The following is a 27395-nucleotide window of genomic DNA, read 5'->3' as shown; positions in this document are numbered from 1 at the left end:
CCCCCCCCAAAGCACAAGATGGTTCAGTGGATGCGGTTCTGCAAATTCTGAATGCAAGTGATGAACTTTCGGAAGAGTTGTATTTATTTACGATAGAATTGCTTGAAGATCCGACCCATAAGGATTTTTTTGTGAATATGCCCGAGGGCAAAAGACTTCCGTACCTACGATATTAGTACAATCGCATGAAGATCTGAGAAACTTGTTTTAATTACAACTACTTGAGACATTTAAGATTGTGTATTGTTTAAATAATGCTGTGAATATTTCATATGCTTGGAACATTTTCTATTCCTACTATCATTCAAATTTTCATGATATTTGGGCTTCAACAATGTTATTTATGTTATTTGTTCCGCTTGGGACATGGTTGTATTTAATTTATTATGTCTGTCGTTTCAACATGCGTTTACTTTGCGATGACTGGTTGGGAAGACAATGCACATGATAGTCATATTTTTGTTTTTGCGACAAAAAAACCAAAGGCACGGCTTCCCTCACCCGCCTCCAGTTTTGTTAAGTTATCAACCACAATCATTATTGTATTTGGGACATGTCAGTATTACTTGTTCGATGTTAAATATCTCTTACAGAGGGGATATCTAAAGTCATTTCTTGATACAAAATATCACATTCGTGATTTCAAAAGATCCAGCGGTGTTGCTCGAGGCAGAAAGGAAATATTAAAGAAAGAGACTCCTTACGCGACATAATTGAAAGAACGTTTGGAGTGTGGAAGAAGAAATGAATCATACTGCGTGATATGCCGACGTATCCATCTCCGAAACAGGTTCATATTGTTGTGGCTGCAATGACGCTCCACAACTACATTTAACAACATCAATTCTCGAGCTGATGTAGATTACAACATGACTGCCGATGACCACTTATGGGTCCGGTCGAAAGCATATGAATATCACGTAGAACAATTTATATCACAACCAGAAGTAGAATCATAGGAAGGTCACACCGAGGATGGCGAAGGTGCCGCGAAAATGATTGAATTGAGAGAGTGGTTTACAAGTTCCATTTTTAGATGTTTGATTGGATGACTTTTTTATTTCATAAAGTCTATATTTATTTTATGTTGTATTATTGATATTTTACTTTGCAATTTTCACGGTGTTTGCCATTTTTTTTTTATTTGCATTTCATTTATTTTTTTTAATGGGTTTGAGAGATTCATGATGAGATATTTGACTTTATGAGTTCTGGATGACATGTTAGTCGTTGTCAGTTAATACCATATGTGAAATTCTAATGAAGGCAACCAAGTTCCTCTCTTCTTTTCAGTGCAGCGGTTTATGAGGACCTTTTGGATGATTTTTTTTTTGTAATATGCAGATGTGACACAGGAGACTGATTTTACGTGGGTCAAGACAACCAAGAACCCATTTTTTTACAAAGTCTACAATCTCCTTTTAGTGACAAATTCATTGGTTTGAGCAGTGAGTTCTCTGAGACGTCACACCTGCACAATATTGTAATTAATTAATTTTTTTTATCAATTTATGTTTTTTTATTCAATACAATTTTAGTTTATTTCCATTTCTAGTATATTTTTTTATGAATTTCATTTTTTATCATGGCTAATGGGTTTTTTTTAATCTTTTTGGGAAGATAAGCTCTAGGATTTCAGGGATCTGAAGATTGCTCTACCACTGATACTACAGACTTACCTACTGACATCACATCGGACACAATTACGGGAGACAGTTCTGCAGGTGCCATCGGAGCATCACAGAGAAATGTGACTTCTTACGGTGGACAAACAGTCCGACAGATTCCACTGCCGATAGTGATCAAGGTTAAATGGTATCCCTGGAGGAACACGTAGCTAGTGACATACGTCGTCAGCATTTTAAAATTAATATTATCAAATTTTTAATTGCAATTTTAATAGTTTTCTTTTTTAGCAATCTTAATACTCACTATTAAGTAAAATGTATATCTTATTTTTTGTATTGCTCCGAAGTGATTTTTTGTTTTTCAAGCATCAAATATATTGCTATGATAGTTTTGTTGCAAACAATATTACTGCACAGAGACAGAATAGTCATTTATTCAGAAACAACTAAAAAACAGTTGTTTTCTAATCGCACAAATAAAACAACCAATCAACTTATCCGGATCAGCTAATGCTCAGCAGCTTATTTGTGGCAACTGCTTATCAGCAACTTATTAATAAGCCCCAGCTGCCCCAAACAGATCTCAAGTAGATGTCAATCAGGATATGGAGCACCTAAAAGTGGTTGATGATTACTTGGATAACAATAGTGTTTTCGAAGATGATTCAATAAACTGGCACATCATTATCAAATAATACAAGAATGAGAATGAGAGAGAATTATAGGCATGTACCTTATACTAAGTCTTTGATGTTTGTTTTTGGTTTTGCCTTGACACTAACACTTTTGACAATGAATTACATCATCATAATTATTTTTGTTCCGAACCTTGGCATGGAAAGGAGTGCATCAACATGTTGCACGTCAGCTCAACGGCATACCAAATACTATTTTAGGTTGCCTTCTTTGATGAATTTCTTTGGGAAAGCCTTAAAAGCTCGAAATTCTTAGATGTCAAGTTTAAAGAATCAAGGCTTTTCCAAGATCCTGGAGTTCTTGCACAAATGAGAGAGTCATACGAAATACTCCCTGTTTAAATTAAGGACATAATTGCCTTGAAAGGTTGGCTCGAATAGAAGGTAGAGGTTCATCTTGGTATCCATTCAGACGAAGCAAAGCAAGTCTACTTTGGCTGGAGTGGAGAGGTTGAAGGTATGAACCTCCCCAACAAAAAAAAAATGTCCCTATTTGGTTCTAAGAATGAGGAGCTAGAGTAGAACTCCAAAGATTTTGTTTTCCTCCTTCCGAAACAATGGAAGGCAAAGTGAGCTGTTTGGCTTTCTTGATGAATTTCTCAACACTTATGTACTTTGAAGGGCTTATACAACATGTCCTCCATGGTGGCAGGTGGGTTCTTAACAATAGAGAACTTAAATTTTTAGGGCTGCAACCCAAGGACAAAAGTGGCTTGGTGAGATTTGTGTCTCCATTAGTGATTTTGCAGAATACTTCTCAAATTTGTTCATATAATACTATAACAACTTGCCTTACTACTGCTTAAGCACATTGGATACGCTGTACCAAAACAAGATATTCTTCAATCTATCAAGATGATTTAAGAGATCTTGGGTCCCCTCATACACCTCTAGATGAGGAGTTTTGAACTTCATTGGGAGCACCTCGTCAAGAGTTTCTAGGATAAAAGGACTTTTAGACATTCTAGCAAGCTAGAAAAGATTGGGTGGCACTAACAAAAAAAATTTTCCACCGATGCAGAGACAAAATAAGTAGGACAATTGCCACGAGTTGTTGGTGAAGGAAAGTTTTGACTAAATCTGAGGGCTCTCTGACTGGTTTGTGAAGATCATCGAGTTGTGTCAAGATGCCGCATGTGATCAAAAGAGCTGTTGCTAAATAGATTCTCAGGTTGGGAGGAGAGTCATGATGAGCCTTGAGGTCAGAACTACAGTAGTGCTGCTGGTATTTTGCCATGGTTCTTTTCAACAGGAAGTACAATGATGATAAACTTTCCAACCTACGACACCAAGGATGTTGATAGCATTTACTCATCAAACCAAGATTCCAACCAGAGAGGGTAAGAGACAGACAGACACACAGATAGAGAGAAAAAATGTTGAAAGTTTATAAGATAAATAAAAAAGCCCATTTTTCCTAGAAATGTTACTCAATAAGGAGGTAGAGAGAAAGAAAGAAAGAAAAGAAAAAAAAGAAAGCATGCACAAGCATAGAGAGCTTGCGTGGTTCGATCAAATGACCATCCATTATAGTCGAGAAGATTTATTAGAATCTTATGAAGATTCACAGGTTGGAACATTACAGAGTTGAACTCACCTTGAGAATAATGAGAAGAATTATCATAGGAAGTACTATAGTGAGAAAAAAAACTCTTATTTGAGCTGCAATAGATTCTAGAAAAAAGAACCGGAAAGAAAAAATGTTTGAGCAGTGTTGGTAGTGGACAAGCATGGCCAAGCTTTCAGCTGCGCCTTAGATTTGTATCAGAGTGCCCGAGATCCTCCTTAAATCAGAGAGAGAGAGAGAGAGAGAGGTAGGGAGGGAGGGAGGGAGAGGGAGATTTAGAAAAGGTTTTTAGTCCAAAATGAGGAGAGATTTGGAAGAGATTTTTTGTCCCAAATGAGGAGACATTTATAGGGAACGGGTTTTGTCGTCTGTGATAATTGTTATTTCATCATGGACGCAGCTTTTGATTCTGGTTGAACTTGGAGGATGACGTGGCTTGAATCCCATTGGGTTGAGTGGGCAGTGGCAAAAAAAATTATACTTCAATTCTATAAAATTAAGCGGCTAACAAAAATAAATGCAATGACATGACAATTAATTTCAGATTTAACCATTAATGCTTACATATCCAAGTGCCTTCTTGTCTTCCACGTGTTCCCAAGCAAGTGAGAAAGTAAGCAAGAAGAGTGTCATTAGGTTAAAGGTGATCCTGAGTGAGCACGCCACAACTACTATAGTTGAAGTTCTCCCTAGTAAGACAAGTGTATGGCTTTGGGCAGGTAGTTCTCCCTAACAAGTTCGTGAAAACTTCTCAAGGAGCTTCCAGAAGACACCTTCTAAGGGCTCTACCATGCTGGTCAGGACGATATGAGATCTTAAGTTGTATGCTCGCTACACATAGGGCTTAGCCCAACTTTGCAAGTGCGCAACTTTTCAAGGCTAATGTTTCATTATCAGCAAAATATCAAACCTTACATGGAACAAACATGTAGCTAGCGAATGATCCAAACTCTCTTCCGTACATTTTATTGCTGGTCACAGCTATGATAAAAGTGACAAAAAAAAACCAACAATAAAAAATATTTTGGAGTTAATGTTTATTTCATTAAACACAATTCAATAATTTGAAACAAATTAAATATAACAATTGACGCCTACTTGACCGATCAATTCCAGAGTAAGATCCACAACAGCCAAAAATACTATAACTTAAATAAAATAAAGAAAATATGAAAAGCAAAGGATTACATAATCTATTCCTACATCCTAATGTGGAGACATTTTTTTAGAGTCACTACCTACTTCATCTCCTGCTCATAGCCGTAAGTTCCATACTCTTCATGTTCCCTCATGAGATGGTAACAGTATCCAGAAACCTCCATAATGGTGTGTGCCGCTGCCCGGACTTCCATATGAGACTTTACCAAAAAGATTAAAAGCACAACTATCCATCAAATTTACATCATTTAAACAATCCAACAAAAAGGAGTCGAACTCATATCAAGCCCAAAGAGCTTTTCATGATAGTAATTGCATTATGCTGATCATGACACTTCTATGCAGAAGGCGAGTCATGTAGAAATGCTATTAATGTATCATAAAATAAAAAATATTAATCTAAATAAATCTTACGGTACCTCTAGCAGAATTCTTCCTTGGTCATCATACGGGAATCTTCCTTGCATTAATTTACCATGAATGTCAACAGCATCATCATAATCATTATCAAAGAGGTAGACATGATCACAACTTTCAGGATAACACTTCTGCTGTGGACAAGCGCACCCCAGTTGTGAACTCTGCATAAGGAAAATGAGGAGAACAATTTATACAAAGATGGATGAAGACCAACAAAGGCAAAGATGCATGAAGACCAAAAATAGACATCCTTAAAAAAAAAAAATCAACCTCATCAAAAGCAACCAAAAAGGAAGAAAAAACCATAATCCAGCATATGCTTCACTTCCTCCTCACAAACCAAATTTAAAATAGAGACTACTATGTAAACAAAAAGAAAAAAATGGTACATTACTTACCTTAGAATCAAGGCCAAGCGACGGATCTATCAATCGTTCAGTGGCATACGTATAGCCTAGCCAAGGCATAGATAACCAAGGATTTTGGGTACAAGAATCATCACTAACATCAGTTGCAAGCAAATACTTTAGATCCTCATCTACCACACAAGTCACTGGAATTGTTTCCTTCCCAAAGCTCACATCTTTGCATAGAACTATGGAATCTCGCCTTTGTTTCCAATCAAAATGCTCTGCATTTAGAATATAGTGGCATTCATCTATCTCCCACTTGGCATCATTCACGGACTCTATTTTAGAAGTTTCAATGACCATGGATGGGAGAGACTTTAGAGGAGCTAATAAATAAGGTTTTGTGACAGGCTTACATCCTCTTGGACAAATAAATCCCTCCTGGTGCCAACCTACTTGAATATTCAGCTCACTGCAAAGTTTTGCAGCTTTTAAATAAATATTCTCAGGCAATACTCCATACTCAACTAGCGCAGCATCAAGACTGGTCCGGCAACAAGCAGAGCGTGCAAAAGATAGGATCTCTATATTACTAGGTCGTTGTTTTGTTCTTTGTATTATAGAAAACAATGTCTCTGCAACATTGCAGCAATTAGATTCTGATAATCCTCCAAAGCCAACCACTTCTGATGGCTGCTTATACAATTTTGGCTTCACTTGGGATACCAACCTAGAAGACTGAAAGTGTTCTAGCATCGCACGGTTACTCTGATTCTTGAATCTGAATGCCGATCCAACATTTTTCCAGAATCGAGAATGGCTAGATTTGCTGCGTTTGAAAAAATAAGATCTCTTCGATGAGAAATGGCTAGCAGAGTGTGGTATAGTATGAGCAATTTGATGGTGACGACCAAGGTCTGGAAGGCGATCAAGTTTTAACCCACAAAACCGGCAAACATATTTTTGTGAATCATCTTTATCAAAGGCACTCTTGTTTTGACATAGCTTAATTGTGGTTCCCATTATTGCCTGATCTGCTTTATCTTCTGATTGACCACAATTGCTTGGATTAAAATCTGGTAACCTTAATTCAGTTAAATGGAACGAGAAAACATGCTGCCACAGTTTTTCATGACTTGCAAATTGTTTGTTGCAAGATACACACCTGACTACTATCGAATGCTCAAGAAATTGCACTCCATGTTTCTCAATCACATGCGTCTCTAGTACGTTTCGGTTAGTGAACAAGTTCATGCATACTGCACAAGCATATCCTTTGAACAACCTCCGAGCTTCTTTTTTGTGGACTTCAGTCCAGTGTCTAATAAGCATATGATCATCAGAAAACATTTCAGAACATATACTGCATTTCAGAGTCATGTGAGAATTTTGGTTCATTGTAAGTAAGGAGTTGATTTCTTTAGAGAAGGCATGCTTATCTAAATCACAATTAAGACCCCACAGCCCCATAATTTTTTCTCTTTCACAGGTAACCACCTTAAGTAAGTAGTCTCCAACATTTACATCTTTAGAGGCCTCAGCTAATATCCATTTCAAATTGTCACCCCTTGAAACAAACTTTTGAGAGGATAAGCCATTTTTCAAGAATCCATAAAGAAGTTCACAAGCTTGATGAAGACACAACTTTTGTTTCCATGAGGAGCAATTTTTGACAAGATTAATAAAAATATCTTTAGATATTAGCCGACTTTTACCATTCCTTGCACGCTTAAGAAATCTAGGAAGGTGCTTCTCACAGTACATAGTGTGCCTCCTCGGAAATTCTTGGCACTGGCCAACATTGCTGTGGCTATAATGTCCAACACAGTGTTGAATCTCTGAACAAATTCCTATACCAATAGGCAGTGCGTCACAAAGTTCTGATTGTTTCATTAAGCAGTTTCTTTCATCCAAGCTTTCTTCTATCATGATGGGAATCAGGTTTTCCTCTGCGGAACTTGCAGCTTCTCTTACCAAACTCAGTTCAGGGCCACTAATTGCATTTGAGCTAGAGAGATTTTCTGGAACTTGCCCTTCTCGTTGCTTCCTTTGGTACATTTCATCAGTTGCTAACAAAAGAGAATCGGCTGCAACTGAGGACTGATTTCCCTGAAACCAATGTTTCTTGCAGAATGTTGAGTTGTATCGAGCTCTATGTTTACATTTATTACCACGTGTAGTAGTACCCTGGCACATTGGAGCTTCAACAGGAAACATTTGATCAATATGAGGGTACTTTCTAGCAGAATGAAAAGTCAAGTGCACACAGCAGTATATATCACCATCATTTGCCCACCTTCCACATTGCCTTCCCTTAGCTTCTATGAAAGCTAGGCATTGTCGATACCTATTTGAGGAGTCAGATTGACCAAGGGCATGAAGCATTAATTCCTTGCAACATGCTCCGTCTGTAGATGTGCTAACCGTACTTTGACAGCCTGCACCTCTGCCTTTAATTGCAGACTCATTCCCTCCATCAACCATGTAGCCAGAACCTGTTACTGCATCTATTGCAGGTAGTGCCACCATTTTATTAGGTTCACAGTTTAAAGGCAATTCAGAAACGTTTTCAGAAATTTCATGTCCACAATTATAATCCGGGCGTTTTATGTGAGATTGCCTTTCACAATCAGGGACTTCTAATTTATAAGCAGAGGTTTCTGGCCGGCGAATTTCAAGCTTTACACGTTTTCGACTAGTTTGTGGTTCCTCCTTTACTAGAAATTCAGAAGTATTATGTTCAAAATCCTGAACACTAGCTCGTACATGTGAAGCAAAAAACCATTTCATTGCTTCTTGTTTCCATGTTTTCCATTCAGGACCTAACTCAGGCTGCACAGGTGCATTCCAAAGCTCATCCACCTTACTCCATAGAACAGACTCCACTATTTCCTGGTTCCCATGGGAAATTTAAATTAAAAAAAATAGAAAATATCTGAAGTGAAAAGACGGAATAAAGAAAAGAGAAATAAATATAGAATAGACAGAGTACTCATAACCATGCAAAATATCTGATTGAAATGGTTTCTCAAAAGGGATGGCTTTGGCCATTCTATACGATTGTGTAAACTAAAAATAACAAGTTTGAAGTAAAACACAAGGCAACAGAAGTGATTCGCCCCTAAAAGACCAGGAGAGTGACACAACATAGAACACAAATATCATCTCAATGATCACCAGTACACAGAACCAGAATCAACTTTGAAGAACATTATTTTACCTGATATTAAATAGATAATATTTATCATTTTTAGGAGACTTTTCGTTCAATACAGCTGCAATATGATTTGTTATATGACACTCAAATTAAGAAAATTTTTCAAAAAATCTGTTAACTTCCATTCACTCCAGGCATATTCCAATAAATTTGAACCTTCAATTTTCATCTCCAAAAGTAAACATCAACGATGCGCTTCAACTGCTACTGGATGCCCTTTGGACATTATTGAAGGATTATCTGCCTACTGAAGCCACCATAGTTTCACCAGAAAGCTAATTCAAACTGGCCTAGCCAGCTGCTGAAGAGAGACTTGGGTTGCTTATAAGACTTTTGAATAATAATTATGATTAACCTACAATAATTAATAAATATTAACAATTGGCTGATGGACAAGTTGTGGACATTGTAAATTAGAATTTTTTTTTGTTGAGTAAATTATCAAGACTTATAAAGACATCTATAGAATATGCATATAACACATAGTAAAGCCAGCTAAGGATATAAGGAGGAATATGAGCCACAGAATGGTTACAAGTGTCACCATAAATTTTAATAAAAATCAAGTAGATGGCACAAGGTATTGATGAATTTCAATCGCTCTCTTAAGTTTGTATTGTCCATCAACACTTTAAAAATGACTAAGAAAATAAAAAAGTACATAAATGACATTAACATCCGTTTTATGAGAAATAATTGAGAACAAATGAATCATCAAATTTTAAATTAAGAAAATACCTCAGTTAGATTTTCAATGGATTCTGCACTAGGAGCAATGCGACATCTCTGCACCCAGCCATCAAAAGAATTTTCCAGCCAATCTTTACTAATATATTGTGGAAGTATCATCTGTACGAAAAAAGTTAACTTCAGAAAGCTAATGAAGATTTGATTCCTTGTGTGAGAGCAATCATCAAACTTTATAAATGGATCAAAAGCGATAATTGAATGAGAACAAGCTGATAAAAGTTTGAAATTATGTCAAAAGGGACAGGAAAAAGAAATATCACTAGAAAAAAGTAGCGAATGAAGTGAAAATGAATAATAAATAGATAAAGAAATAATTGTTTGAACAAAAATTCAAAAGATGTTTCCAAAATAAAAAGTCCAAATGGAAAGTAGATATTTCAAAAGAGCAATATTTACAATTATCCTGTAAATTGAACAAAACCAAGGACCCAATGTAAGAAACGTATCTTGAAAATAAACGTGAGAATGCTAGCTCTATTGAAAGCACATGCAGAAGATTGAGATGTAAACATTCAAGAAAACCACGCTTAGGAAATTTCTACTCCAAAAAAGTCCTGCATGACCAAAACATTGCTGCATATTACACTCATACATATGATAAGAGTTAACAATTAATGGCCATGAATAAAACCTGTTTGAATTGTTAACCAAACCACTACACTATCGTCAACAAGTCCACAAATCTCACATTAAGGCATACAGTTTTACCTTTATGCATCTTTCCAGAGCTAAGCCCGCTTGCTTGAATCAATTTATAATATATTTTATTATTTTGTTCAGTATGTTCAAAAAAATTTCCTCCTTGAACTTCACATTTAATAAGTACTATAAGTAACATTTCTGAAGTAGCAATGTATGGACTTGATTAAAAACTATTTGATTTGTTAACCAAATCATCACACAATCATTGATAAATCTCAATAGATATATCTAGGCGTAAAACTTTACATTTATGCATCATTTCAGAGCTAAGTCCACTTTTTTTTTTTAAATTTATAGTAAAACTCATTATTTTCATCATTACGTTTTTTTTTTAAATATATCTTCCTCAAAATTCTCATTTAATAACTAATAAAAATAACATTTATATCTTTTGTTATTGATATGTATACATTCTAAAATAAAATCTTATTATCCTCACCATCTTTACCACAAAAAGAAGTGACCAAAAACAATAATATAGAATAAATTGCATCTCTCTCTCTCTCTCTCTCTTCCCGTAGCATGCACACCTGCACCTTTGCTTCAGTAGCAGCTACAAAATGTCCATTGAGCATAAAGACATCTAGACGTACCCTAGCCTTCCCAGTCCAACATCATTTTTGTGATCTTCCCCACTCAATGACATGCTCTCCTCCAGTCTCTCATTCACAGCTTTTCTCCCAAGAAGTCGGTTGAGAACCTCAACTCTTTCTCACTAGCTGATCTGCTAGCTCTTACCACTTCCTACCTCCACTCGCTTTTCTATATATTTTTGTCTCCCGCTCCAGTGCCAAAATAAGCCCACTCTTATGCCTTAACTTTTCAATACTAGAATTCTCTGTACATTGAGAGATGGAGATTAAATAATTCTTGTTCAATGGAGTTAAACTAAGCCTCCTTGAGTTCGATAACCCAACACTCAAATACCTTGCATCACCAAATCCCTCATTCACAAACATATGTACAATTTTGACTTTCTCCTACCATTGCTTAACAAATCTTCTGCACAAAAACACATGCAACTGATTGTAAGGCTGTGTAGATTTAATAAGGTTAAATTAAAATTTGCCTAGTCAACTTTTACTCCAACTAATTTACAAACCACCATTATTTCATCGATCATTGGTTGAATGCAAGCCTTTTCATCCTTCCATTATTTTTCCACCAATGACTATTTATAGTTGAAATTTTTTATAGGCTCTTAAATTTTGGATGGTTATCATCATAGAGTCTTACGGTCCTATGCTTGTTATTGTATTCAGTCTTTAAATTGCTCATTAGGAGAGGGTTAGATGTTATAATTTGTTTGCCTGGCCGCTAAAGGAGAAGATAAAAATAAAATAAAATATAAAGAGGAATAAAAGTTAATCTTTGAAAAATGCTAACAAAACATAAATGAACGATTAAAATTCACTAATCTTTTGTACACATAAACAGAAGATCCTACATCATTGATATTTGGTTTGATCGAGTTGGAAGGCCAATCCTCTGTCATCGATTATTGGTTTGACAGGAGTGATTTCTTTCTTGTTAAGGACTACAAATGACTAAAAATTTGAAGTGACTCAACTTAATATTGAATGACACATCATAATTGCTTGAGGTTCGAAGTTAATAAGTATATTGATTTATAAAGCCGCACAACAACAACAACGACAACAAACCTTTATCCCACTAAGTGGAGTTTAGCTACATGAATCCTTTTTCTCCATTGTGTATTATTGAGGTCATATTTTCATTTAATTCTAATATATTAAGATCATTTTTAGACAACATGCCAAGTTTTTTTAGGTCTACCTCTACCTTTCTTAGTATAAGTCAAATCTAAAACATCTACTCTCATAAAGGGTCATCAGATGGTCGATGTTTAATATGACCAAACCATTTAAGGTGACCCTCTCTAATCTTGTCTGGCACTAGAGCTACTCCAACACTTCTAGGGATATATTAGTTTCACATTTTATCTTTAAGAGTAAAACCATTCATCCACCTGAGCATTCTCATCTTAGCAATACAATACTTAATTTTATGCTTCTCGTTTATAGGCTAACATTCTACTCCATAAAGCACTACAGATCTCACAATCATATCATAAAATTTTCCTTTAAGTCTAAGTGGTATTTTTCTATCATACAATAAACCCATTGTATTCCTCCACTTCAACCATCCAACTTGAATTCTACTAATAACATCGCCATCCATATCACCATCACTTTGAGCAATAAGCCCAAGATATCTAAAACGTTCACTCCTTTTAATGGTTGGATCACCCATTATTACAACCCCACCACTAGATCTACTATTACTAAATTACATTCCACATATTTACTTTTAGAGCTACTCAAACGAAAACCTTTAGACTCTTAAGTTGATTTCCATAAATCAAAATTTTCCTAAACTCACTAGTTTTATTCACAAGAAGGATATCATCAACGAATATCATACACCAAGATAAATCCTCCTGTAAATATCTAATAATAACATCCATAAGAAAAGCAAAAGGATATGGGCTTAAAGCCAATCCTCGATGTAATCCAACTGAAATAGGAAAATACTTGGTCAATCATCCTTGTCTTCAAACACGAGTAACAACTATAGTATACACATCTTTAAAGACTTGAACAAAAACAATATGAATACCGTTCTTTTCTAGAACTCTCCAAAATACTTCACATGGAACTTTATCATAAGTTTTTTCTAAATCTACAAAAATCATATTGCTCTATAATTTTTTCATCAAACCTCTCAATAAATGGATAGCTTCAAACAGACTTGCTCGGTATGATAATTAGTTGTCTTTACCATTCTATTAACCAATAATAAGACAGATAATTGAAATTGTACAAAAAAAGAAAACTCAGAAAAAGCTAAAATTATATAGATAAACTATTGAAGAGTTGTTGATTTTAGTCGGACCAAATTGAAGAACTTGCATCATTGATATTTTGCCCAACCAAGTTTGAAGACCACTCCTCTGTTGTTTATCTTTGATCCAACATAAGATTTCAGCTCTCCCCGTCGATCTTTGGCCCAAATATAAATGTATATTTTTTTCTTGTTAACGATTGTGTAAAGTTGAAGCACAACAGTCAATTGAATTATCATAGAAAGGAGGAGGCTAATGCAATTGCTAAGTGATTTTGATGCCATCAGCATGATCAGAGCATTGATTCAATCATTGGCGGTGGACTAAATTTCATCATTGCCATTAAAGTCCCTTTGGACAAGAAAATGAAAGTGGTCTGCGAACAAATCTTTGAGCCACATAACAGCTCAATGAAAATAGTGATAATGGTCAAAAGTAAACACACAACCATAAAATTTGCCGTGCACATGCATCCAAAATTTGGAATGAGAAAGAAGATGATGCATCATATACTAACAAATATGCTAGAAATAGTAAGTGCTTCATGATAACAACACATATATAATAGCCATTCGATATGCAACTAAGGGAAAAACAATACCTAACAAAAACAAAGTAGCCATGTCTAAAGTTAATTAGGGAATAAAAAACAAAAATCAATCCAACCTAAAAATGAAGATCAAAATTAAGAATATATGGTATTACTAACCTGGTATGGTTAAAGATTGTGAAGACATTTAGGAGCTATTTGGTTTGCTGGAAAAGTAATGTAGTGTAAAAGAAATGCAGTGTAGAAGTAATGTATTGTATTTAAAATACTTTGGAGCTATTGATTTAGGGTAAAATAAACAAAGGACTTCATATTTTCTTATTTAGTTTAAAATAAAATTAAAGCAATGTAAAAAATGAGCTTGATAACGGGCATGCAGGCGGATGATTGGTGGCGGTGGTGGCATGGAATTGACGACGGCCGGCGACACTTGACATAAAACTATGCATTTGAAATTCACACAATCCAACGAATTCCAAATAAATTGAAAAGAAACTAAGGAATGAATTCCTAATGCATTGTAATTTTACACTGCATTTGGAATTCTTTCAACCAAATGTCCTCATTTCAAAACCCCTGCAAAAGAAATGTAGTGCACTCTTTTTGCAACCGACAAAACAATCCCTTGATGTATCACTTTCAACTAGAAGACAAATGCATGAAAAGTTTATTAGATTGCTGCAAGGTGATTGCTCAATCATGCACTATGAAACTGAGTTAACTATGCTTTTGAGATATGCATTGTAACTAATTCCAAATGGAGAAGAGAAATTTGATAGGTTCTTATATAGATTAAAAGATAAGGTTAGATAATTTTTATTCCTCTTAGAATTGATGATTATTCTATATTGGTAGGAGCCATAAGAATTGAGTGATATCGGAACTAGTAGGAAAAACTGTGAAAACACAAAACAAACTTTTATTAATAAGGAAATAAGGTTACAACACAACGAAACCGGACACAACAACACAAAACATAAACGACATAAGTAAACACCACTAAGATGTATCCCAATGGGTGGTGGGGATCAGCTAGAGGGATAGGGATGATTGGAAGGGATGTTGGTAAGCTGGTGGCAGCGAGGGGGAGGTGTAGAATTTTATGGACAACAAGTAGGAAGGGTTGTAGTTGGTAGGTTGTGGGCAATGGTTAGGAGGAGTTGGAAAGGAGGTAGGAAGGCGGGACAACAAGATATGACTGAAATTAATGGGTGGCCAAGTGCCGCGATGAAGTGGGGGTGGATTGGACAACAGTATTAACTTGCAAGAAAGGGGGGTTAGTTGGGTGTTGTGGGTGACGAAGGGGGAGACCAGTGGCTGAGGAGAGGGGAGAGGGGAGGAGCAGATTTGGGAAGGTAAAAGGAAATTATACAACAGCGACTTACAGTAGGATACAGCCGGAGCACCACCACCTCCACGGATATAACCCTAGAACAAGGAGAATAGCTCCACAAAGGAATCTGAAAAAACACAACATAAACTAAACCATGAACTCTGAAACAACAATATATATCCCTACAGGAAAGAAAATCATAAAAAAGGCAGGGGAAGGGGCACAGAAGGCCACTCGTTTCGTCAGGGATCTCGCCCGGGCCACTCCACGCTGGGATTCCCTTGGGCTGGTCTTCAATAGACCGGTCTATTGCCAGCCGGTTCAGCTAGTTGGCCAGTGTAGCGGAAATCCCTTGCATGACACGTCTGGCGGGAAGCCGGAGTCATTTAGCTAAACATACAAACTATGAGAAGCCATGGTTTTCAAAAGAGGGAAAATATAGATGAATTCAGGACTTCACAGAGTTCTCAACTAAGCAATCATCTCAATCAGAAAAGTAAATAACTAAGAATGCCAAATCCAACAATTTTGGAAGCCCGAGTAATGCTAAGAAGTGTAAAAGATTTGAAAATTTCATAAGAGTTAGTGTTTATCACAATCTAACATTTATCTTTGGTGTTGCCATCCAGAACATATAGCAAAGAATTGCTCTACTCTTGACAGAAAGCTCCAGTGGAAACCAAACCTAGTACTGCACCATCACATAGGAGCTTGGTAGACAGAGACTAACTGAATCTACAGGATCAGTGCCAAATAAAAGCCAGACTGAGCAAAAAATTCAACTCAAATTGTATGCATTATCATAGAGAGAAGCTAAGGATTCGTCTGAGATTATCACATGTATATTAAACATTTAGAAAAATTTTAGTATGTAATAGAGTACTTGTCTTTTAGTTTTATAATATACTAGGCTCTATGTTAAAAGTAAATAATTCATTTGAAGTATTTCAATGCATTTTTATCTTATTATAGATATTATAACTCTCTGGAATAATCAATACGAATATTATTTGTTATGAGAGCTGCTCAATCATTTACTGCAGACATTTTAGTTAGAGTGATGGGTTTGACAGTAATTCATGTTGTTTAATCAATTAAAATGTCGAATGAAAGTTATATGAATGTTTACCAAATGTGAGAGGTAAATTAGAATATTTGTGAAAAAAAATTAAAGGCATAGCTGACTGTATTACCATTGGTTGAATTTGATTGAATGTCAGATATGTATTTGTTATCAAACAAATTCGTAACTATAGATTGTAATAATAATGTAGTTAAATTCAATTTAACTGGAGAGACCAAAAATCAATTTTATGGAGAAAGAAGATTAACATCTATGAACCTTCTAGGAAAATTTTCAAATTATTAAACAATGGCAATCTAAGTTTTTATGCTCATGCAAAAGATACTAGTACGGAGATGACGGTTGAATGATATTCTAATGATAAGGGAGTATCCAAAAATTTTTCTAAATGATTTACCTAGAAACCACTAACGAGAAAAAAAAATTTTACTATTAAAAAATTGTCAAGTTCAGAGCAAGTATCCAAAGTACTAAATAGAATGACATATAATTGAAAGAATTGAATATCCAGTCGTAGGAACTATAAATCACGCCTAACACAATCACCTTGAGGTGCTTCAGTATTATTTATAAGAAAATATGTGAGTTTCAAGACGTATATAAACAACAAGAATTAAATAAGCTCATCATTAAGAATAAATATTTTTTGATGATAATTGATGATCTCATTGATTATTAGAAGGAGCTTGTATATTTTTAATCATCAACTGAGAATTAAAGAATAAGATAGCGAAGCCAACATTCAGAAATCGATATAGGCATTCCAAATCTGTGGTGATACATTTTAGATTGAAAAATACGCTAATATTTTTTATGAATCTAATAAACATAATCTTTTGACCATTTTAATTATATTTATGATAGTATTTATTGATGATATTTCGATTTATTCAAAGGATGAAAGCAGTCATTCAAATCATTTTCATGTAATTTTACCAATTTTAAAGGATAACAAGTTATTTATTGACGATATTTCGATTTATTTAAAGGATGTAATTATGGAGGCCAAATGGGGTGAAAGAGGGGGCTATTGGGCAAATTTGATAGTAACGAAGAGTGAGGTAGAGACATAGGTAGTCTTTAACGATGACGATCACAAGTTACTAGAGATGTTAAAAAGGAAGCAGAAAGATGTGAATGAGAATGCATCCATTGTATCGTCATCAAAGGGGAACACTGCTGCTAATGCTCACTCAGCTAAAGGTACCCTTCATACACATGTTCTCGCCTCTATACTCACCATAAGATCACTAGAATAAATAATAGATTTTGGTGCATTTCGACATGTGATAGATAATGTTAGTGAGTTTGCTTCCTATACTCATCTAAGAGTTCCAAAGAGCATTCAAACTACTGATAGTACAACACAATCTGTGGTTGGCATGGGTTCAGAGAAATATTCCAATTCTATGATTTTGTCCAATATTTTAGATGCTCATTCTTTTTCAGTGAACATTTTTATCCATTAGTGTTATTATTCTCCAATAAAATATGTTGTTTCTTTTGATATTCCTCAAATGATCTTTCAAGAGAAGGGGATTGTTCTGAGACTTGGAACTGACAGATGGCAAAGTAGGCTCTGGTATTTGGATAGAGAGGGGATGAACTCAACACTGACATCCATGATAGAGAGTGCTGGAGTAGGAGGATTTGGGAGTGTGGAGGATATGTTGTTGCTACATCACAGACTCATGGAACACTCTTCGTTTAGTCTTTTGAGTTGTTTGTATCATACTTTGTATGAGAAGAAAAATAAACAAAAACTCGTGTAATGCATGTGAGTTGGGTAAACATACCAGAAACACTTATGTTAGTTCTCTAACATGAATTTTTGTGTTTTGATTTGATGCATTCAAATGTATGGGGACCATGTTCTACAACCTTGATGAATTACTATAGAAATTATGTAACATTTTTTTATTGTTATTCTCGTGCTACTTAGTTATATCTGATAAGAAATAAAAACGATGTGTTTTCCGACTATAAAGACTTTTACAGGATGATTCAGAATCAATACGACGCATTAGTGAATATATTAAGTTCAGATAATAGGACAAAATATACTTACAAGGAATTTGGAGAGTACATGCCAGCCCAGGAAATACAACGTCAAACCAATTGTCCATAACATTGGAACAAAATGGAGTTGCGGAGAGAATTAACAGACACTTTCTAGAGACAGCCCGAAGCATGATGATCTCGATAAATGTCCCAAAACACCTGTGGGGCAAGCAGTTTTGACAACCGCTCATTAATCAACAAAATACCTACAAGAGTATTGGACTCGCAATTTTCTTGTGCGTTGTTGAAATGAGATAATTAAAAGATTTTTTGTTGTGTATGTTTTGGGAAGAACAACAAACCATCAGTAGGGAAGCTAGTTCCTAGAGCAGTCAAGTGTGTTTTAGTGGGTTATTCTGGTACATACAAGTGGTATGTTTGTTGGAGTCCAATAGAGAAGAGGTTGTTCATGAGCATGGATGTGTCCTTTAGAGAACTCGAACTGTACTACACCTTAGAGGTGACCTCACCCTTTGGTGACTTGGAAGATACTGGAGGTAGAGGCGTGACAAGGAGAGTGGTGATGGTCAGAGATTGGTACATGTGAGAACGATGTCTTGTCCGTTGTGTGGGAAGGATCGACTCAAGAAGGTCAAAAAAATGAGAAAAATGAGCCCAAAGGTGAAAGGATTTAAACTTTAGGAGAGTTAAGTGTGTATACAATGAGGAAAAGGCAGCATGAGGGAACAGTAACCGTAGTGCCACTTGTTTCATCAAGTCATTTGTCTCATTCTACCCTGACTCCTGAGACACCTACACGATTATACCATCCACTTCAGAATCTGATTATTATATGTATGGGGACCATGTTCTACAACTTTGATGAATTACTATAGATATTTTGTGTTGCTAGGTTATATCTGATGAGAAATAAATACGATGTGCTTGCCTACTTTAAAGACTTTTAAAAGATAGCTCAGACTCAATATGGTGCATTAGTGAATATATTAAGGTCTGATAATAGGACAATATACTAAGAAGGCATTTGGAGGGTAAATGTCAGCCCAGGGGATACTGCATCAAACCACTTGTCCATAACATCAGAACAAAATAGAGTTGCGGAGAGGAAGAACAAACACTAGAAGCACGAAGCATGATGATCTCGATAAATGTCCAAAAACACCTGTGGGGACAAACAGTTTTGACAACCGCTCAATTGATCAACAAAATGCCTTCAAAAATGTTGGATTTGAAATTTCCTTGTGTTGTTGAAATGAATTATGGTGAGATCCTCCTATTAAAAATTTTTTGTTGTGTATGCTTTGTGAAGAACAACAAAAAATCAGTAGGGAAGCTAGATCCTAGAGTAGTAAAGTGTGTTTTCGTGGGCTATGCTGCTACCCAAAAGGGATATGTTTGTTTGAGTCCGATAGAGGAAACTGTTCATGAGCATGGATGTATCATTTAGAGAACTCAAACTGTACTACACATTAGAGGTGGTCTCACCCTTTGGTGATTTGCCAGATAATGAAGGTATGAGAAGTGACGAGGAGAGTAGTGATGGTCAAAGATTGGTAAATGTGGGAACGATGCATTGTCCGTTGTGTGGGAAGGATCGACTCAAGAAGAGCCGCAAAATGAGAAAAAATGAGCACGAAGGTGAAGTGATTCAAGCTCTAGGAGAGTTGAGAGTGTATACAAGGAGGATAAGGCAGAATGAGAGAACAGTACCTGTCGTGCCACTCGTGCCATCAATTCATTTGTTCCATTCTACCTCGACTCCTAAGACACCTGCACGACTACACCATCCACTTCAGGATCTGATTACCCAGGTGATATGATTCCTCTTCCTTCTTCACCCTCTCCCATGACTTAAAGGAGGACCTTTTGCAGCAATACAGGTCATTCTCCTGATTGTTTTGGTTTGTCATATGACAATGCTCAGTTTGTCACATATCTAACTTATCGTCTGTACACGAAAAATTAATTGCATCTTTAGACGGTCTCTATATGCAAGTGTTGGCAAGTAACTAAGGAGGATCCAAAGCGGAAGACTGCCGTATTGGAAGAACTGGATGCTCTCAAGAAGAACAGGACGTGGGAAATAATACCATTGCCAACAGGCATAAAAGTAGTTTGGTGCAAGTGGATCTTCATAGCAAAACAAAATTCAGAAGAAAAAGTGGAGCATTACAAGACACGATTGGTGGCGAAAGAATACAGTCAGATGTATGACATTGACTATGGCGAGACCATTGCACCGGTAGTGAAGAGGACACTGATTTCTCTGGTTGTGAATGGAGGGTGGAGGTTACACCAACTCGATATGAAGAATACATTTCTTCATGGTGAGTTATTGGAGGTGTATATGGACATACTACCAAGATTTAGTATAGATCAGACAGTAGGTAAGGTGTGCAGGCTCAGGAAAATATTGTATGACTTGAAACAGTCTACTTAAGTCTGATTTGATAAGTTTAGAAAAGCTATAACGGGCATGGGATATCAATAGATCAATGCCGACCATGAAGCGTTCTTTCATCAAAATGACGATTGCATTACTATGCTTGTTGTGTATGTTGATGAAATGATTATCATAAGTGATGAGACAAAGATTGCTCAATTAAAGGTAAGATTGAAAAAAGAATTTGAGATGAAGGATCTTGGACAATTCAGATACTTCTTTGGGATTGAAAAGACCCATGGACTAGAGTGAATGGTCTTATCTTAGAGAAAGTATGTATTAGATCTCCTCACAGAAACAAACATGCTGAGATGCAAGCTCACAATCTCCAATTGATCAGAAGGGTGAGTTGAGAAGCGTAAGAGCCAATTGATCATGAGACATATCAGAGATTGGTGGGTCATCTGATTTGAGTCAAATGAGTCTCGACATCTCATTTGCGGCGAGCCGCTAAATACATGATCCAAGGAAGGGTCATATGGATGCAATGTATCAGATTCTGAGGTAACTAAAGGGTGCACTATGAAAGAGGTTGATCTTCAAGAAGAATGGACATGTAGGCATTGAGGGTTATTGTGAATGTGACTGGGCAAGTTGTGTTGATGACAGGAGATTTACATCTGGATATTGCATGTTCGTAGGGGGCAACTTGACACTTGGAAAATTAAGAAACAATCGGTAGTAGCGAGGTCAACAACAGAAGCAGAGTATAGGATAATGGCCTTAAAAGTTGTTGAGATGATGTGGCTGAGAGCCTTGTTAGTAGAGCTCAAAGTGGACCAAGGAGCTCAAATGAAGTTGTGGTGCGACAAAAAGTCCTCGATCAGCATTGTCAACAACCCGGAGCAGCATGATAGAGCCAAACATGTGGAGATTGATAGGATCTTCATCAAGGAAAAGCTGAATAATGGATTGCTGGAGCTATGTCATGTAGCCACTGGAGAGTAAATGGTTGATTGCCTCACCAAAGGACTTAGCTCATTAGATTTGTCTAGCTTATCTACAAGATGGGCTTAGTGAATATCTTCTTCCCATCTTGAGGGGGAGTGTGAGATTTGTAAATGTTGTAACTCGTAAAGCTCTATATAAACTCGTTATCAATGAAATGAATGTGGTTTTTTTAGCAGTAAATTCTTTAGAAGTTTCAAAACGAGGTCCTCTACTGCTATGTTCACTTAGTGATAAATAATACAATCTACTTAGAATTGCGAATATAGAAAAATTTGAAGAAATACTCACCAAGTCCAAGGAGGAAAATGAGGGTAAGGAGAGATGTGAGGAGGGCTCTACAGATTCGTAATGTGGCATTCCTAGTGAGTCGTCCTCTCATCCTGTACTTTTCTTCGTTTGTAAATTGTTGTTATTTTTTTTCTTTCATTGGAGATGCTAAATAAAAATGTCGTCTGAGACATCCATCTCAGGGAGTAGTTTTCGACTCGACAAATGTTTTGAGTTCAAAGTTAAATGAGCATACCTCATAATTCTTCAAAAGTGGATCGTTGATTACTTTTAGATTTGGTACCTCCAACATTCAGCTATCTGAATTAATATAGACAATCTTTAATTACATTCCAGGAATGAGGCCTCATAATTTTGAAGGTGGATGTCTGCCTATTTCTTTTGATAGAAGTTTCTTCCTTTGTTGAGTATGATGCACTCGATTCAAGTCTTACACTATATGTACTTCCAATGATCTCTCAATTAATTCGTCGCCTCAGATGGGTCATGCCTCACACCAGACTTATTAAGTGAATGTTGTTGCTATCTTCGCAGAGGTAACAATTTAGACTCACCTCTAAAGAGAATTCAGCGCTAATAATTACAAATCTTGTCATAAAAAGGAGAGTCTAATCTCCACTTCTTGAACTTCATTCTGAGAGTGGTAAGTACAAGGGTTTTAAAATACTTAAGTGTTACAGAGTGAGTAAGAATAATAACATGCAACAGAGAAACAATCTAAATAAGCCATTATTGAATTCCCTGTCACTTGAAGATATAAATATCATTCAATAAACTTCTTCGAGCCAGATGGCTTTTATTCAAACAATTCGTTGAGTTCCCCAAGTGCTTAATATTGTTGTGGCGACATTCTACCAAGAGAGATATGACCTTTTGAGTGTGGGGGAATATTCGTTGGGAACGTCCATCACAATTATTGGTAACGCTGGGGTATTTATCAAAATTGACGTGTCACGATATGATTTCATGGTTATTCAAGGCCATTAATGTTGCTTTTATTGCTTCCACCGGTTCCTTGTCCTCCCCTACCTATAAACATTGGGAGGTCCGTTTCAACTCGGAAAGAGAAAACCTGAAATGGACTTAAGAACATAAGAACAAAATTTAGGCAAACATATAGAGGTCGGGGAAGGAGCAAGGGCGAGCCAGAAGACTTTTACTTGCCTCCTGGCTTCTAAACTTCTTGTTCGCTGGTATCCGAGAAGGAGAACTTCTAATTTGTTAAATCTGAACATTGAATTTTCGAAGTTTGAAGTCAGTGACAATAAATTAGTCCAACCTCCAAGGAGGATACACCAACGAAGAAATGTTTGCTGGGTCATGTTGATTATAGAAATCTTTTCTCTATGATGTTCTTCCTCGATGAAGGGGATTTTGTGTCAATGGTTTTGACATAACCAGATGTCAAGTAGATATTTAGTACCATGTTACATCCATCAACCTTCTCATCGGGTTATTGAATTTGTGAACTTCACGAGCACTAGACCTCGCATGGGTGGCCTCACCACCATAGAGAAACGTTTTGGAGACATCATTGAGCTACCTGTTTCCTGGTCAGCCATGTCGTGACCACAACTTCCCATCATCTTTTCTGTCGTTGAGTACAAGTTTGCCTTCTCTTTTTCAACTTTGGCATCTGGTCATCAAGAAAAAGACCTCTCGATTTAACGGAGGGTAATGAAAAATAAGCCTCATGATTCAACGGATGGGCAACTGCAAGACCTCTTCGTTTTTTTTTTTTTTTTTTGGTAAAGAACATGTAAATGACCAAATGATCGAATACAATAAACTTACCTTTTTCAATGTGAAATCAATTTACTTTTTCAATTCTGTGCCTTCCTCTATTATGTCTCTGCAAGAAATGTTATGTTTGTGCCACTTAAAAATTTTTAATTGTGTTGTTTTCTCCGCCTAATTGGTGGCGACTTTAGGTGGAGTTTGTAAGCAGCGTTCAGCTTTCTGCAGCAGAGTTTCTCGAGTGAGTTCGTTTATCCCTGTATAATTCGTATCGTGGTGAAAGTAATAATGCTTATGTGTGTAATTTCATAGGTATAGATTCTACTTTTATTTTGAAGATTCGATTAGGTGTTTCATTTGGCCCAACTCAATTCTATGATAAGATGTTTTTAACCTTTTTGCCAAAACCTATCCTTTCGCCTACAGAGGGGCTTCCAGTTTTCCTCCAGGTCCAGCTTCCTTGGGGGCTCGTGAGCTACTCCAGCAAGATTTTGTAGCTTGGAGGCTTCCGGCCTTCCAAAGAGAGCAGTCTACAGCTTTTTTGGATGAGCGCAACAACTTTCTCATAGTGTAAATGACTCAACGGAATAAAGTTCTAAGTGAATCTTTGTTAAAAGGAAAGCTTTTACAGGTGACTCGCTAGGTAAATTTTGAGTAATAGAGTACATAGCTTTTAGGGATAAAATGTTTTTAAGTCATTCCACTCTAGGGTCCAGTACTTCCTTTCTAGCATACATCTGTAACTTGTAAGCTACTAGGGTGATTCATTTGTTGATGATAAGCAGACTGTACATGTTTGATCCAAATTTCGATAAATTGGCTGTGTGGCCAAATCGGCTTCCTTCAACATGAGAATGGCATCCCTGAAATATTTTCCCTTGACGTGTGTCTTGATACCGAGCAATTCTTCTCTTGACTTCCTCCTTTAAATTGGGTTTAGCTCATTCTTCCATCAGTAAGTCCGGTGGAGTCTCCATGCTCTCCTTGTTGATGATTTGCCATTCATCGAATTTTCCTTCATAAAAACTTGATGTTGTGACTATAGCTATTTAGATTATAGTTGATTGGCAGCATAGCTTCTGTCCCATGTTAAAACATGACTGGGGTCTATCTAGTCATTTTTAAAGGTGTCGTCTTAAGTGTAAATAAAATAGATGAAAGGAAGTCAGCCCACTTAGCTTTGTTCCTTCATCCTTCCTTCTTATTAAGTTTAAGATTAGCTTCATGTGGCTTCAGCCTGCCGATTCGTCCACAAATGATGAACAAAGACAAACTTTAACTCCCTGGCTCCAGTATAAATCCTTAACTTTTTTATTAGCGAATTGTGTTTCATTACGGTGATAATCACCAGGGGCAGGCTGTATCGGCGGATTAACGGATGACTTTAGCAAATGACCTGACAAGAGCTTAGCTTCGATCCATTTCAAGTGGTCAATCATGAATAGAATAAACTTTTATTATGCCCTAGAAGGGGGAAACGACCCCAGAAGGTCTAGCCTCCCGATGATGAATGGCCAAGAACTCATAATGGGTTATTTTGTGGGAATGTTTTAATTGCATAGAAGCAAATTTTTTATATTGTTTGTAACTTCTTGAAAAATTTTCTACATATTTACTGAGGGTTGGCCAAAAATAACCCTTCCTGACTATCTGTCGCACTCACCCAAATGAACTTCTTTGAGAATTTCAGTCATTTCATCTTCGTGCACGCATCTGAAGCACATGATGTTGCAAACCTTCGAAAAAGTTCTTTGTTTAGGATAGGGAATTATGTTGTCTTGATTCTGAATCACCTTTAGTCCTTTAATTTAACAGTTAGTTCCCATTATTGAAAATTTGGACGTTATGGATCCACCCAACATACGGTTTCTTCAATCTCTACACCCATGACTTCAGCTTCCTTAATCGTTGGACAAGTGAGTTTCTGCAGCAGCATTTTGACTGTATGGTTGCATCCGGACATGAGATCGCCTACTTATCTCTCATCCTTTGAAATATGTTCTATTATGAAGGATTCAAATTTTCCTATCTTCATCTTCACCTTCGCGAGGTATTTCAATGTATCTTCCCTAGCCTCGAAATGGTCGTTCACTTGATTGACTACATGTTGAGTGAGACCGCAGTCTTAGTTTGATCCTTGGGCGAAATGCAACCCGACGATGAAGGCTTCATGCTCGACTTGGTTGTTGATTACCTCAAACTTGACTTTTGCTGAATGGCACAGGTGGTACTTGATCAGACTTCTCAGCAGCTTTATTGGTCCAACTTCATTTTAACTTGATGCTCCATCCATGTGGAGGACCCAAGTTGGGTGCTCAATTGATGCTTCATTTTCTTGATTACCAAGTTCGGATAAATCTACAAGAAAACAAGTGACAGCCTACGCCTTAATCGTTGTTCTAGGCTTATAGAATAGGTCGAATTCGCTGAGCTCAACCGCCTATTTGAGAAATCGCCAAGAATGATCTAGCCTAACAAGAATCAACTTGAGAGGATGATCGGTAATAACTTGTTTGAAAGTATGGTCGAAACCCCTGTTGTGAAACAACTGGAGCAAATGTTAGTTTTTTTCATAATCAAATACCTGATTTCAGCGCTCTTAAGGATTTGGCTAATGTAGTAAATTGGGAACTACTTTCCTCATTCCTCACGTAGACAACTCCTCACCAACATTCGAGCTCTAAAGTAAAAGGCTATAACGCGAGGAAGCTCTTCAGTTGCTTGAAGGCTTATTCACATTTTACCATCCATGCAAATTTTTTTGCATGTCTCAAGGTTTTGAAGAAAACGACGCATTTATCCCCAGACCAAGAGATAAAATGGTTGAAACCTGCGATTCAACCTGCTAACTTTTGTAATTATTTCATGTTGCGAGAGGATGACATGTCTCTGAGTACTTGAACTTTTTCAGGATTTTCTTTAACTCCTTCAAGAGTTAACATATTTCCTACGAATAAGAATTTTTTTGTTCCGACTCCAAATTTATACTTTAACGGATTTAATTTCATGTTATTTTTTCTTAAAATTTCAAAAGTTATTTTAGATCATTTACACGTTGTTCGAGTCATTTACTCTTAACTAGAATATTATTGACACACACTTTAATGTTATTTCATTTCTGAATGGCAAAGATTGCATCCATTATCTTTTGATAGGTGACTCCCGCATTCTTAAGCCAAAAGGGCATTACATTATACCAAAATACTCACCACTTTACAAATAAATATAGCATTTTCAGTATTTGTGAGATGCATCTTGATTTGGTGGTACCAGTAGAAAATGTCTGGGAAACTCATAATTGAATGACCAATTACTGAGTAGACAAGTGCATCGACTCATGGCAAGAGGTAGCTATCCTTTAGGCAGGCCGAGTTAAGACTAGAGAAATCGATACACATTCTCTACTTGTAATTCAACTTTGAGGCCATCACCACATTGACCACCCACTTCAGGTATTGTACTTCTGATGTATCCAACCTCTAATAGCTTTTGCATCTCTTCGTGAATGATTGCGCCAATGTGAGTGCTACAAACCACATCTTCTGCTTGATAGGTTAGGCCCTCAGATTAACACTCAGTTAGTGGCAAGACATCAACGGAGAGCTCCACCCCCCCCCCCCCCCCCCCCCCCCCC

At 36.6% G+C, this 27395-nt stretch overlaps 1 protein-coding gene across 3 annotated transcripts in view; it reads right to left on the bottom strand.

The window, feature by feature from the left end:
• The window catches only part of LOC110031970 (histone-lysine N-methyltransferase SUVR5), a 71964-nt gene that overhangs the window by 22377 nt on the left and 22192 nt on the right, over positions 1–27395 (bottom strand). For 2 of the 3 annotated variants that reach the window (XM_020735436.1, XM_020735437.1), the window contains exons 5-7: positions 9774–9884; positions 5867–8710; positions 5468–5629 (exon numbers count right to left, since the gene is read on the bottom strand). In XM_020735436.1, coding sequence (XP_020591095.1) covers positions 5468–5629; positions 5867–8710; positions 9774–9884 — 3117 coding nt within the window. Of the gene's footprint in view, positions 1–5128; positions 5249–5467; positions 5630–5866; positions 8711–9773; positions 9885–27395 lie in introns of all 3 variants that reach the window. The other variant, XM_020735439.1, reaches the window with a different exon arrangement.

Source organism: Phalaenopsis equestris, unplaced genomic scaffold, assembly GCF_001263595.1.
Source record: "Phalaenopsis equestris unplaced genomic scaffold, ASM126359v1 Scaffold000873, whole genome shotgun sequence".
In the NCBI taxonomy this organism is placed as follows: domain Eukaryota; kingdom Viridiplantae; phylum Streptophyta; class Magnoliopsida; order Asparagales; family Orchidaceae; genus Phalaenopsis; species Phalaenopsis equestris.
The sequence above is the reverse complement of the archived record's forward strand: the minus strand, read 5'-3'. Positions and strand labels throughout refer to the sequence as shown.